The sequence below is a fragment of the Columba livia genome, chromosome 18, assembly GCF_036013475.1.
Source record: "Columba livia isolate bColLiv1 breed racing homer chromosome 18, bColLiv1.pat.W.v2, whole genome shotgun sequence".
Taxonomy (NCBI): Eukaryota; Metazoa; Chordata; class Aves; order Columbiformes; family Columbidae; genus Columba; species Columba livia.
Genome location: NC_088619.1, coordinates 3,054,587 through 3,068,027, shown reverse-complemented (window position 1 = coordinate 3,068,027; position 13,441 = coordinate 3,054,587). Strand labels below are relative to the sequence as shown.

The 13,441-nt window shown below is 42.4% G+C and overlaps 1 protein-coding gene and 1 long non-coding RNA gene across 23 annotated transcripts in view; one reads left to right on the top strand and one right to left on the bottom strand.

Moving 5' to 3' along the window:
* Positions 1–13,441, top strand: part of LOC102096636 (myosin-3) — a 32,777-nt gene that overhangs the window by 17,179 nt on the left and 2,157 nt on the right. For all 4 annotated transcript variants that reach the window (XM_065034463.1, XM_065034462.1, XM_065034461.1 and 1 more), the window contains 22 exons: positions 755–842; positions 934–1,051; positions 2,484–2,607; positions 2,700–2,836; positions 2,913–3,168; positions 3,338–3,580; positions 4,648–4,824; positions 4,905–5,050; positions 5,141–5,231; positions 5,610–5,999; positions 6,102–6,228; positions 8,187–8,305; positions 8,796–8,992; positions 9,196–9,379; positions 9,593–9,758; positions 10,378–10,502; positions 10,697–11,005; positions 11,091–11,294; positions 11,425–11,550; positions 12,873–13,043; positions 13,136–13,240; positions 13,316–13,411. In XM_065034463.1, coding sequence (XP_064890535.1) covers positions 755–842; positions 934–1,051; positions 2,484–2,607; positions 2,700–2,836; positions 2,913–3,168; positions 3,338–3,580; positions 4,648–4,824; positions 4,905–5,050; positions 5,141–5,231; positions 5,610–5,999; positions 6,102–6,228; positions 8,187–8,305; positions 8,796–8,992; positions 9,196–9,379; positions 9,593–9,758; positions 10,378–10,502; positions 10,697–11,005; positions 11,091–11,294; positions 11,425–11,550; positions 12,873–13,043; positions 13,136–13,240; positions 13,316–13,411 — 3,699 coding nt within the window. The remainder of the gene's footprint in view (positions 1–754; positions 843–933; positions 1,052–2,483; positions 2,608–2,699; positions 2,837–2,912; positions 3,169–3,337; positions 3,581–4,647; positions 4,825–4,904; positions 5,051–5,140; positions 5,232–5,609; positions 6,000–6,101; positions 6,229–8,186; positions 8,306–8,795; positions 8,993–9,195; positions 9,380–9,592; positions 9,759–10,377; positions 10,503–10,696; positions 11,006–11,090; positions 11,295–11,424; positions 11,551–12,872; positions 13,044–13,135; positions 13,241–13,315; positions 13,412–13,441) is intronic.
* LOC110364326 (uncharacterized) overlaps positions 13,018–13,441 on the bottom strand; it is a 189,539-nt gene continuing 189,115 nt past the window's right edge. For 18 of the 19 annotated variants that reach the window (XR_010466963.1, XR_010466964.1, XR_010466969.1 and 15 more), the window contains one exon: positions 13,018–13,156. This is a non-coding gene — a long non-coding RNA (uncharacterized LOC110364326). The remainder of the gene's footprint in view (positions 13,157–13,441) is intronic. The other variant, XR_010466971.1, reaches the window with a different exon arrangement.

Here is a 13,441-nt window from a genome sequence, read left to right as displayed (position 1 = left end):
TTTGACCTTTGGTGCTAAGAGCGTCCCTCCCCCATTAGGCTATAACTGGCTCCTTCCAGGTTGTGTCTGAGTACAGGGCACAGCCAGTGCCTTCCAGTCAGTGTGGGCAACATAAACGGTCCAAGGTCCAAGAACATGTTGCAGCGCCTGGATGCTGCTGTGACACATCCATATCCTGGGGCCAGGAACAGGCGCAGCCCTTCCTGGCAGGATGAGGAGTGCAGCATCCACCTGGCCGTGGCGTGGGCCATCTGCACAGTATGTCATCATTGGATGGGATGCTTAAAGAAATGCAATGCTAAAAACCCGTCCTGCAGAGCAGATGACTTCTGATGTCGTAGACAAACATTGGTTTTGTGTCGCAGTTATCTTTTAAACATACATAACTAATATATCTAAGTAATAAAAACAACAAATGAACCCATTCATTTGTTTGATCAACAGCTTATTTAATCAAGGAAGTCCAGTGTTGTTATCTCAGAATATCATTCATTTATTTGCACCATCATCCTGTTTAATAGCTTCTAACCACTAGAGACACATTTTCGTTTTAAGACAGGAGAAAAGTTTATCATTTGTGTCCACTGTTAGTAGCTATTTACTTTGCTGATGCCTGTACAGAATTGTAGAATATTCACTAGAAAAGTAAGGAAAACCTTCTAAATTTTTATTTTTTTTATGAGAGTCAAATCATATTTATTTGCATTATTTCTTGAAGTAATACCGAGCTTGCAAATGATCTCTTTTTTTACAGGAAAATCTGAATAAACTGATGTCCAACTTGAGAACAACTCATCCTCATTTTGTACGTTGTATCATTCCCAATGAAACTAAGACCCCAGGTAATTCATAAAGCATAGATTAGGAATTGGCAGAAAGACCAATTGACCGATGCTAGGAAAGTGAATATATCCCCATGTTGCTCTTTCACAGGTCTGATGGATCACAAGCTTGTTCTTCACCAGCTGAGGTGTAACGGTGTCCTGGAAGGGATTCGAATCTGCAGGAAAGGATTTCCTAACAAGTTATTATATGGGGATTTTAAACAAAGGTCTGTAATAACATTCTTGTGTTTGCACTGAGCCCAGTTCATTTGAGAGAATTGTCTTGCTAAACGAGTCAATCATACAGTTCTTAGGAAAAGACTATTTTAATATTTAACAAGTATGGAAAGTATGAATCCATATCTATTAGCAGGGTCTGTGTGGGCAGTGCCCACCCAAATGCCTTCCTCAGTACTGTATTGCAAAACCTGTTTTCACTTCATTCGTGTTCATCGGAATGTTTGGGTATTCTTTGTTTAAATCTCAATTTTGACACAAGCATGTTTCAGGAAAAATATGGAGGGTGGTCTATACCACATTCTGTATTTAACCACTATATAGTAGCAGTTTGTACAATGTCATTTTAAGAATTCTAACTAGAATGGTTTTGCCGAAAGAAAATTATGTTAAATCTCCTACCACTTTTATAATGAAATTAAAAGCTTGTGGCAAATGTATCTACATTAACAAAACAGACTTCAGCAGGAGATCTAAATTAGTTCCACATGGCTCACTCAGTTTGTACAGGGCTAACATTTCTACAGCACCTTAGCTACATTAATTTATACATTAAGAAAAAAAAACAACCAAATAATTTTAACTGAGGAACTGCCATGCAAATAAGACATTTATAAAGGTTTGCTAAATTTAGGGCAATCAGCCTGGGCTCATCTACTTGTTGTATTGGAACAATGGCAAACATAGGGTCAGATCTCTAAGAACAAAGAAATGACATCACAGGTACAGCACCGAACAGGGTGTCCTGGAGAGCAGGGACAGTGACAAGGGTAGAAGTGGCATTTTGGGCACTAACTGAAGAAACCAGAAGGTTTGTTTGTAGTATAGAGAACCTACAGGTGTAAAGGTTTCTGAATATGCCAGAACCTGTCATCTAAAAGATTTAAATCAAGAGTCCAAGGGGGAGACCTGACAAAAGATGTTTTCAAGGTAGAAGTGAATTATACCTTTCCTACAGTGAGGGTGAATAGCTTACCTGGGACAGTCTCAAGGTTAGAAGGCTTCAAATAAAATTGAAATTTCTTTAAAAAAAAAATAATCACAGGATTGCAGCTGGATGAACAAGGCACTGGGAGGACTGTGTGCCTGTGTTATACAGGAGGTCATAGCAGATAATTGCAGCAGTGCTCCTATTCTTAAAATCCATTGATTTTTTTTAAATTTTACAGCTCATGCAGTGAGCTGGACCCCTAAACTAGTGTCAATGACAGTGACACAGATGAGCAGGGTCTCTCAGGTCCAAGGACAGACTGTCCATGCCCTCAGTCTCAGTGACCTGCTTCTTACTGCTTTGCTATTTAAGGCTGATAGTGTCAGTCAGACTCAACCTTCCTCTGTGTCTTCAGGGTTACAGCTGTTCTTGTAGCATCCTGTGCGCTGAAATAATACCAACAGTTAAACTTTTTTCCTTTGTTTTGTCAGATACCGCCTCCTGAATGCCAGCGTCATTCCAGAAGGACAGTTTATTGATAGCAAGAAGGCGTGTGAAAAGTTGCTGTCTTCCATTGAGATAGATCACACTCAGTACAAACTTGGACACACCAAGGTAAACATCTAACTTGTCCACACAATGAGAAATCACTCATTGCATTAAAATATAAGCCCAGACGTGACTGATCGCTTTCTCTTCAATTGCAGGTGTTCTTCAAGGCAGGTTTGCTAGGTGTCTTGGAAGAGATGCGAGATGATTGCTTAGGAAAACTCATCACAAAGACACAGGCTCTGTGCAGGGGCTACCTCAGGAGACTTGAATTCAAAAGAATGTTCAACCAGAGGTGTGTGTCTTCTGTGAGGTCTGGTTTCTCAAAAAGTGCTTTTTTAAACAGTGCTGATGGATCCTGTTGATTTCAGGGAGTCCATCTGCTGCATCCAGTACAACATCCGCGCGTTCATGAAGGTCAAGCACTGGCCCTGGATGAAGTTGTACTTCAAGATGAAACCTCTCTTAAAAAGTGTGGAAACGGAGAAGGAAATGGCCACAATGAAGGAAGAGTTTCAGAGAACGAAAGAAGAACTGACTAGATCAGAAACCAAGAGGAAAGAACTGGAAGAAAAGATGGTGACTGTGGTGCAAGAGAAAAAGGACCTGCAGCTGCAAGTACAGATTGTACGTAATTTAAAATAATTTTTGGTTCCTCATATCACACCAATTTTTTTAAGAAGGTCCTGAGTGGAAATTCTTTTATTTCGTGTTCCAATTGCATAATGAGCAGGTAATTTCTGCAGGTGTTAGGTCCAGTGCGTGAATGAAACACATTTCTGTTTTCTGTAAAAAGGAAAGTGAAAATTTGGCTGATGCTGAAGAAAGATGTGACCAGCTGATCAAAGCAAAATGCCAGCTGGACATAAGAATGAAGGAGTTAATAGAAAAACTGGATGATGAAGGGGAGATAAAGGCTGATCTGTCTGCCATAAAGACGAAGCTGGAGGATGAATGCTCTGAGCTGAAGAAAGATATTGATGACCTGGAGTTAACATTGGCCAAGGCTGAAAAGGAAAAACATGCCACAGAAAACAAGGTACTTTTTACTTCTGCTATTTGTACTTTTAGTAATAGTTGATCTGTGCATAATAGGATGTAACTTGAACAATAACACGATGTTGTAGAAGGAAATCTATGGGCCTGGTGTTACATTTGGTCACCTCAGTTGTGCAGCAAAAACTAACCCATAAGATCCTGCACTTGGATCACAACAACCCCATGAATGCTACAGGCTCAGGGAAGAGCGGCTGGAAAGTGCCTGGAGGAAAAGGATCTTGGGGTGTTGGTCAACGAAGGCTGAACATTAACCAGTGTGTGGCCAAAAAGGCCACCAGCATCCTGGCTGGTGCCAGCACTGGTGTGGCCAGCAGGCCCCGGACAGTGACCGTCCCTGTGCTGGACACTGGGGAGGCCAAACCGTGAATCCTGGGGGCAGTTTTTTGGGCCCCTCAGGCCAAGAAAGGCCTTGAGGTGCTGGAGCGAGTGGAGAGAAGGGAACGGAGCTGGTGAGAGGCTGGAGCACAAGTGTGATGGAGTGGCTGAGGGACCTGGGGGGTTCAGCTGGAGAACAGGAGCTGAGGGGAGACCTTCTGATCTCTGAACTGCCTGAAAGGAGCTTGGAGCCAGGGGGGGTCGGGCTCTGCTCCCCAGGAACAAGCACCAGGAGCAGAGGAAACGGCCTCAAGTTGCGCCAGGGGAGGTTGAGGTTGGATCTGGGGAACACTTTCTTCCCCAAAGGGCTGTTGGGCATTGGAACAGGGCAGTGCTGGAGTCATCAGCCCTGGAGGGGTTTAAAAAGCAGGCAGAGGTGGCACTTTGGGCTATGGTTTTGTGCTTGACGTGGAATTGCTGGGTTAACGGTTGGACTCAATGATCTTAAAGTTATTTTCCAGCATAAATGATTCTATGGTTCTAAAAATGTATTAAAATGAAAGTTCAGAATTCCTTTGTGACTTCAGGAGTATTGATATATAAGCGGAGAGATTGTGTAGTTTGAGCATATAATGCAACTAATTAAGTCTCTTTGATAGTCTAGCAACAAGTTTATTGCCTCTATGAAACCCCACGTTATTTGTAACTTTCAAGCATTTTGCCTTACAATAGGTTAAAAATCTGACTGAAGACACAAAAAGTTTGGATGAGACAATTGTGAAGTTAATCAAGGAGAAGAAAGCACTGCAAGAAGCCCACCAGCAGGCACTGGATGACCTGCAAATTGAGGAGGACAAAGTTAATACTCTCACCAAAGCCAGGATCAAGCTGGAGCAACAAGTGAACCATGTGAGCATGTTTAACACAAGGAGAAGGGGCAGATCCTTCAGGCGTTCCATCAGTCAGCTTTATATATGTTTATGTTACAGGTTGAGGGATCTTTAGAACAGGAAAGAAAAGCTTGTATGGACATTGAACGAGTGAAAAAGAAGTTTGAGGGAGACTTGAAACTTGCGCAGGAAACTGTAGTGGATCTGGAGAATGATAAACAACATTTAGATGAAAAACTAAGGAAGTATGTAAAAAAAAAAAAAAGTGACAAATTTACTATTTGTTTTTAACTGGACATATTTTCTTTTTATTGAAAAAAACATTTCCTTCCCAGGAGGGACTTTGAATTTAACCAGATGCAAAATAAAATTGAGGAACAGCAGAATTCGGGTATTCAATTGCAGAAGAAGATCAGAGAATTGCAGGCAAGAGTCTTTATGTAGTTACTTCATCTTTCCTGCTTGCTTGTTTAAACTGTAGTAGCATGAATGATGCTTGCCCATAGTTGGTAACTGATAAAATCCCTGACCCAGCCACAGTAAATACCTCTATATGTTGTAATGTTTTTCTCCACACAACAGAAAGCTGTGATCTAAAGTCAGTATGAGTTGATCCATAGGTCTTTTCCTGTTGGTAAGCCTTTGCCTGCAGTGGTAAAACAGTAAAATTCAAAGGGACTTTGTTTTGCTTATGATGTCCAAAACTATGGGCTTGGATTCTACTATGACAATTATGTGTCAATCTAAACATTTAATTGTCTGTCGCCTTATTAATTCCTGATATGCTGTTTCCTCATTATATAGGCCCGTGTTGCAGAGCTGGAAGAGGAGACCACGAGTGAGAAAGCAATGCGGGCCAAAGCAGAGAAGCATTGTGATGAGCTGGCTCATGAACTTGAGGACATCAGTGGAAGACTTGAAGAGACTGGAGGAGCCACCAGCGCTCAGTCTGAACTCAGCAAGAAGCGTGAGGCAGAGTTTCAGAAGATGCGTCGCGACCTGGAAGAGGCCACGCTGCAGCACGAAGCCACGGCTGCCGCCCTGCGCAAGAAGCACGCGGACAGCACAGCTGAGCTTGGGGAGCAGATCGACAACCTGCAGCGAGTGAAGCAGAAGCTGGAGAAGGAGAAGAGCGAGCTGAAGATGGAGATAAGCAACTTGGCCAGTAGTACAGAGACCATTACTAAGTCCAAGGTGTTTCTTTATAAGTGAAATAGTTGACAATATTTCTGTCTGGTGGGAATTTAATGCAGTACAGTGCACATGAGTGATTTCAACTTTCTTACTCTCTTTCAGGCTAATCTGGAAAAAATGTACCGCACCCTGGAAGACCAGATGAGAGATATGAAAGCCAAATTTGAAGAAAACCAGAGAAATGTGAATGAGATGGTTATACAAAAGGCTCAGCTCCAGACGGAGTCTGGTAAGGAAGGCACTAAGATATGCTGAGGGGATATTTTTGCCTTTCAGTAGCAGAGAGACCATCTAACATGTACCATGAGGGAGACCTAATTGTTCCCATGGTGCGGATTCTACCTCCAGGCTAATTGGTACAGGCACAGACAACATTAGAAATAAATCAAAGGAAGTGAGTTCACGGGTGACACTTTAAAGTTCATATGCCAATTGCAAGTGTAATTCCCAGAATGATGTGACATAGCTTGCTGATTCCATGCAGGGAAAAGGAATATCATCTGGTGGCTAAAAAAATGTAATAAGAGATAGAATTGGAATTAGAGAATCACGTGAATTTAGAAAAATAAAGAAAAACAACAGAAACATTTTTAAGGATTAAAATATATTGTACAATGATTCACGCCAGAGCAAGGGACAGCTCCCAAGGGATCATGAAATGGGAAACTAAGATTAGATGCTTGCAAAATGCAGATGGGGATGCAAAAATGAAAAAGAGCTACTGGATTGCAAAAAATGGTGGAGAATTAGAATGCAAATCAGGAGAAAACATGTATTGGGATAATACATATGAATGGAACAAAGAAGAGAAGGTGGCGATACCAGCATATCCACTGCCACCGTCCCACGGCAGAGAGGTGCTGCCGATCAAACTAGTCTTGTTACATTAAAAGAAATTACACCAGAGGACGTAAAACAAATAGATGCAGATCTTGGGCCACAGAAAGAAAGTACAGTTTTGGGTTGGGCCGTGTCACTTCTAGAATCTGCTTCCAGAATTGAATAAAGTAGGAATGAAATGAGTAAATCCTCTGTGCTACACCAACTCTTAGCCAGGTTAAACATCACGCACCAAGGGACTGTTCTGTGGCCTGAACTCAAACTGCACAACAGACAGGTGAGGCAAAAATGGCATTGGCAGCAGTAACACTGACCTATAAGCTGGGAGACAATGCGGAGTCGCTCAGCTATGAGCAGGACAAAATGCAATGTCACCCAGTCCCGATGGGGCACCGGCAGCTCCGCTCCTCTGCAGCCATGGGGCAGGGTGCTTGTAGCACTGGGTGCCCAAACACACCGCACTGTATATTCCTTTGTGGAAAAAAGTAGGGAAACCTACCTGGGATCAGTTGTGGAGACAGTACAGAATATTACTAAGTATCATGAAGTGATTTTAGGAGAAAAGGAAGAAAAGGGCAAAGTTCCCCATGCAGGCCAAGCAGGACCAGAGACTTAGAGTAACCCAGCAAGTGAACAGCAGAGGAAGTTTCCAGAGCAGACAAATAGAGTAAGGAGAGGTCAAATAAACATTGGTAATGGGTAGGAAAGCAGAAGAAATTCACTAAGCCTGTGCAAAGTGGTGGAGAGTATTAAAGTATTTAGTTAGTAGAAGAGATGCTAAAATTGAATGGGAAGCAAACACAGAATAAGCTAGAAAGAGTGAGACAGCTTGAAGAGAAACATCTAGCCCTAGAGACAATTGCCCTAATGTTCTTTTAAAAATGAATGTCAGTTTAGAAGAAGTTTAGAATGGGTAACAAATGAGAAAGGAAAGAGAAATGAGGGTTTGAGACCATAGAGAAACTAAGTGCCGTGCATGTAGGTAGCTAAAGCTGAGAGAATTGTGGGTTAATTATGGGAATGTGGAAGTTTGAATGAAGAGCAAAACTCATTACTAAAGCAGAACAGGAGTAACACTGAAGGAGATAAATAGATAAGTGTTGGAGGAGATTTATATCTGTATTGTTATTTCGTTACTAAACCCTGCATTACTCTAATAGTAAATATGACATGGTAAAAATATATATATACAATGAGAATGGTAAAAGTATATACACAAAGGTAACAACTGCTAACATAACCAATGTTGTGTGGTTCCACTTGTCTGTTACTGATTATTATTTGTATATGAATATTTTCAGATGCTTAATCTGGACACTACTGGGAATTTGTGTTTTCTTGTCACAGGTGAACTGAGCCGTCAACTCGAAGAGAAAGAAACCGTAACATTGCAACTGTCCAGAAGCAAACAGGCAATTGCACAGCAAGTAGAAGAACTTAAAAGGCAGCTAGAGGAAGAGATGAAGGTAGTGCTGACAATTGCGCACATGCTAAGGCTTCAAAATGTGTCAGGGCCTCAGTTCATTTAAAAAAACACTTGAACTTTGTAAACGTTATTGCCTACAGTCTAACGCAATAAAATTACTAGTGGGCAGGATGTGTACAGTGAACGTTGTGTTTAAGTGTTTGCTAAGGAGGTCTCTGACTAGTTATAAGTGGTTTCGCTTTTGGTTATTTTTTGCATGTTTTTTAACTTGAAAAACACAATCCGTGTGATTTTCTTCTATAGCCCCATGGAGGAAAAGCTAAAGCATACACTAAGGTGCAAGCACCACTGTTGGTCTTTTCTAGCGGTAGAGCTGAGAAAAGTTGGTGTCAGCTGAAGAAAACTGCCTGGATACGTAGAGACCTCTGGCCCTTTGTCTTTGCAGTGACCGTATCTTTATTGTGCGAAGTCATGGGCTCACCTGCCGGTCACAGCTAAGATAAATACATCATATTATGGCTCATTTTTAGGCCAAGAACGCCCTGGCCCACGCCCTGCAGTCTGCTCGCCACGACTGTGACTTGCTCCGGGAACAATATGAGGAGGAGCAGGAAGCCAAGGGGGAGCTGCAGCGTGCGCTGTCCAAGGCCAACAGCGAAGTGGCCCAGTGGAGAACCAAATACGAGACTGACGCTATTCAGCGCACGGAGGAGCTGGAGGAGGCCAAGTACGTGATACAGCAGATGAACTGTCTGGAAACCTACATTGTGCAGAACATAGACCTACTTTTAGTAGCCTGACCTAAGTTATCTTTTGGCGTTTGCGTATACGCTTAATTAAAAAAAATATTCTCGTATTTTACTTATTAAATTATGTACATAATACACTGATTTTTTTACTCATATACTTGTTTTACTTATATTCCTTAAGGAAAAAACTCACTCAGCATCTCCAGGAAGCAGCACAGCAGGCAGAGACTGTGAATTCAAAGTGTGCCTTCTTGGAGAAGACGAATTTGCAGTTGCAGGGAGAAGTGGAGGATGTGACAGTGGATGCAGAGAGAGCAAACACATTGGCAGCTGCTCTTGGCAGGAAACAGCAGAACTTTGATAAGGTGATAAGTGAGCACAGTATCTTTTAAGTCTAACCTTCCTAGAAGGCCAAACTAATATTCCCTACTCAAGTCAGTACTGAAATCGAGTTGAATCTAACAGTTATAAGCCCTCTAGAGCAATAGGAATTTGTTCTGTTTTCAGAGACTGTGGTATTTATCTACAAATAAAGATGTTTTCTGTACTAGCAGAAAATGAAACGTGATGTCTTTCAGGTTGTGGCAGAATGGAAGAGAAAGTATGAAGAGAGCCAGCTGGAGCGGGAAGCTCTCTCTAAAGAATTGCGCTCGCTGAACACAGAGCGCTTCAAAGTGAAAAATGCCTATGAGGAAACCTTAGATCAGCTTGAAACAATCACACGGGAAAACAAGACTCTCAAGCGTAAGTGTGTGGCTCTGGTTTCTCATTAACTGCTTGTAGTTCCACCACAACAAGACACGTGCTGCAAGCACACGTGTCTGCGCTGGGTGCACTGTGTTACAGGGATCTGTCATTACTGTTCTCTCAGTTTTAGTGGAGAATATAGATATCACACCAAACATTGTCAAGCAAGTTTGTAAAGCGATTAAGCCAATAAAGCCTGTGACCTGGGTCACCACAATCTGCTGCAGAGGTGTGAGATCGAGGGCATTTATGTGCCACTCGCAGATAAAATGGTGCTCTCAGGAGGCTGTGCAGCTTGGGAAAATGAAGTTTACAGATGCACCGTGAACATATAATGACAAGAGCTGTAATGTAACCCTGATGGCCTATCCAGGGACATCAACACATGCAGGGATCTTCCAGACTCTCTGTAAGGAGGGCTGTGAAACCACCTCAATGCCGTTGTGTTTATGTCATCCTGGCTGTATCTGTTTTTATCTGTACATACATACGCAACTGTGTATGCATGTATTTATATGTATACATGCAGGTATACAAAAGAGGTGTTGAACGGTCAGAAAACGTAAGAGTTCAGCTTCTGTGGCTACCACAGGCTGATGTCATTCTTATCCCACAGAGGAAATAGCTGATCTGACTGAACAAGTTACTGAAAATGGCAAAATGATCAGAGACCTTGAGAAAGCCAAAAAGCAAGCGGCAGCAGAAAAATCTGAGCTGCGGTTTGCTCTGGAAGAGGCTGAGGTGAGTTACTTTAAATATTAGTTGAAAAAGTAGAGAGCAGTCTGAACAGCTTTCTGTTCTCTCTCCTGGCTGTGCGCAAGGTCGATTGCCACAAACATCAGGAGTTTGTGTGAAGTCACTGAGTAACACCACAATTATTATGTTCTCTGAAATGTTCTTTTTGTGTTTGTTTTTCCATTTTTTTTCTTTTAAAGGCATCTCTGGAGCATGAAGAGGTCAAAATCCTTGGTGTCAACCAAGAACTGACTCAGATTAAATCAGAAATCAACAGAAAGATTGCTGAGAAAGATGAGGAGATCAGCCAGCTAAAAAAGAACCATCAAAGGACTGTAGAGACGATGCAGGGTGTTTTGGATGCTGAGATCAGGAGCAAAAGTGAATCCTTAAAGCTGAAGAAGAAGATGGAGGGAGACCTGAATGAAATGGAGATGCAGCTGAGCCATGGCAACCGCGTGGCTGCTGAGGCACAGAAACACCTGCACAGCATCCAGGAAGTTCTCAAGGTCTTGGTTTGCCTTTCTGCTTGATTTATTTTTAAGCACAGCATCTGAGAAACTAATTAGGACAAAATTTGCTCTCCATATTTAGGACACGCAGCTGCACTTGGACGATGCTCTGAGGACACAGGAGGACCTGAAGGAGCAGGTGGCCATGGTGGAGCGCAGAGCAAACCTGTTGCAGGCTGAAGTTGAGGAGCTACGGGCTGCTCTGGAGCAGACAGAGCGTTCGAGGAAACTGGCTGAGCAGGAGCTTCTGGATGCCACCGAACGTGTGCAGCTCCTCCATACCCAGGTAGTTTGTTCTGCTAAAACAGACATATTCTTTGGTGAAGTGATTCAGAGAGTAAGAACAAATGGTAGTTTGTGGTGTCCATGTGGAAGTGACCAAAGTCACTCAAGGCCTCTCTTTTTCTCCTTCATAGAGCACCAGCCTTTTTAATACAAAGAAGAAGCTTGAAACTGATATGGCCCAAATGCAAACTGAGATGGAAGATATTACTAATGAAACAAAAAGTGCTGAAGAAAGAGAACAGAAGGCAATCACTGATGTGAGGATGTTAACTTTGTTTTTCTCTTCAAATTTTTGGGGCTTCCCAACTGCATTGCTGTTGGGAGTTAAAGTAAATGCTCTGGTCACCAGCTGGATAAAGAACCAGTCTGTGGGCCTGGTTGAGGACGTTACTTGTCAGAGCAGGATTAGAGCAATAGGGGACTTGTTCTGCTGACAAATGAGTTCTCAGGGCTGTTGTCATCATAATGAACTAAGTTCAGATTTAGTCAGTCTAAAACAACTCTAGTGCTGCATGAAAATGTAAAGCACACACATACACACACAAAACAACCCTAGCACTATTGGAACCAGTAAAATGTCTCATATATTTGAACACTTGTCTTTTCAAAACCATATTTAAGAACTTTTAAAAGGAGAATTGTGAGTTTCCATTCAAAATCAGTGCTATATCGTCCTGTGCGAGGCCTGTGCAGCTCAGCCAGGCAATAGGGCTGGTATATCGGGGGACCCAACCTGCTAATGATTTTTGAGGCACAGGATCAAAATAAAACCTTAACACTGAAAAACATTATTTGGAGTTAAAATAGAAGGAAAACTTCTCCACTTGCTCATGAAAATGAAGACAATGAGATCATTTGTGGTCTGTTTGAATAAAACAGAAGTAGAGCATTACAGTGAATTATACACACACACACATATATACAATTTTTAATGCCATTATTTTATTCTCACATTTTTTAATTTAAACTTTTTCAGGTATTTTGCTGCCAAAGCAATCTGTTAATTTTCAGTTTATTTGTGAGTAACATCATTCAGTATTTCACCAAAATGCTTAATTTGATTGTATAGAAATCAAATATTTGAGAGCAAAATAGATCCTAGTTTTGTCATAAATAGCATAGATTGTTTGTAACCATTTTCTGCCGTGTAACGCTGGCTGTCCAGGCCGTTGTGGCAGTCGCAGGGCACAGCTCCCAGGCTCCACCACACTCCCGTGTGTTACGCGGAGAAGCCGCTCAGCTGTGCCGTGCGCTGCTCCCGAGCTTTGCTGTGGCTTCTGCTCTGCCTCGCAGCACCCGGATGTCAAGGGACGTCACCGCAATGACCAAACAGTGAGACAGAGCATTTACCCTCTGTCCTTCCAAGTTTTGCGTGTGCAGCCAGGCAGATTTTTTTCCCATCCTTCTCCCTCCTATTTTGCATTTTGTTTCTGCCGCTATCATCTCACAGGAAAAAAATGAAGTGGGAAATGTAGTGGAATGAATGGTCGGCAGCAACCAGGAATAAATCCTCAGGTGGTGCAGAGCACGCACTGTTCTGTTACGTTCTTCCAGTTTCTTGTGTCATCTCCCTTCCAAGGCAGCCATGATGGCAGAAAAGCTGAAGAAGGAGCAGGATACCAGCGCCCACCTGGAGAGGATGAAGAGAAACCTGGACCAGACGGTGAAGGACCTGCAGCACCGTCTGGATGAGGCTGAGCAGTTGGCCCTGAAGGGAGGCAAGAAGCAAATCCAGAAGCTGGAGGCCAGGGTGAGTACCAGCACTGAACACGAGTGCCTAAGAGACCTTTCTTCTCTGAGTCCTGAGTGAGGGATCATGCCAATTGTTGATTGATTCATCAGATCCGAGAGTTAGAAGCTGAGCTGGAAGAAGAACATAAACAATCTGCAGAGGCCGTGAAAAACGTGCGCAAATATGAACGGCGTGTCAAAGAGCTTACTTTTCAGGTGGATATAAATGGAAAGAATTCTGCTGATGTTTTGTCTCCCAAGGATGTATAATTGCACATTCCCCTTCCACAGAATGAAGAAAATAGGAAGAACATGATGAGGTTACAAGATCTGGTAGATAAACTGCAAATGAAAATCAAAACCTACAAAAGACAAGCTGAAGAAGCTGTAAGTCACTAAACAGAAGCAAATACTTAT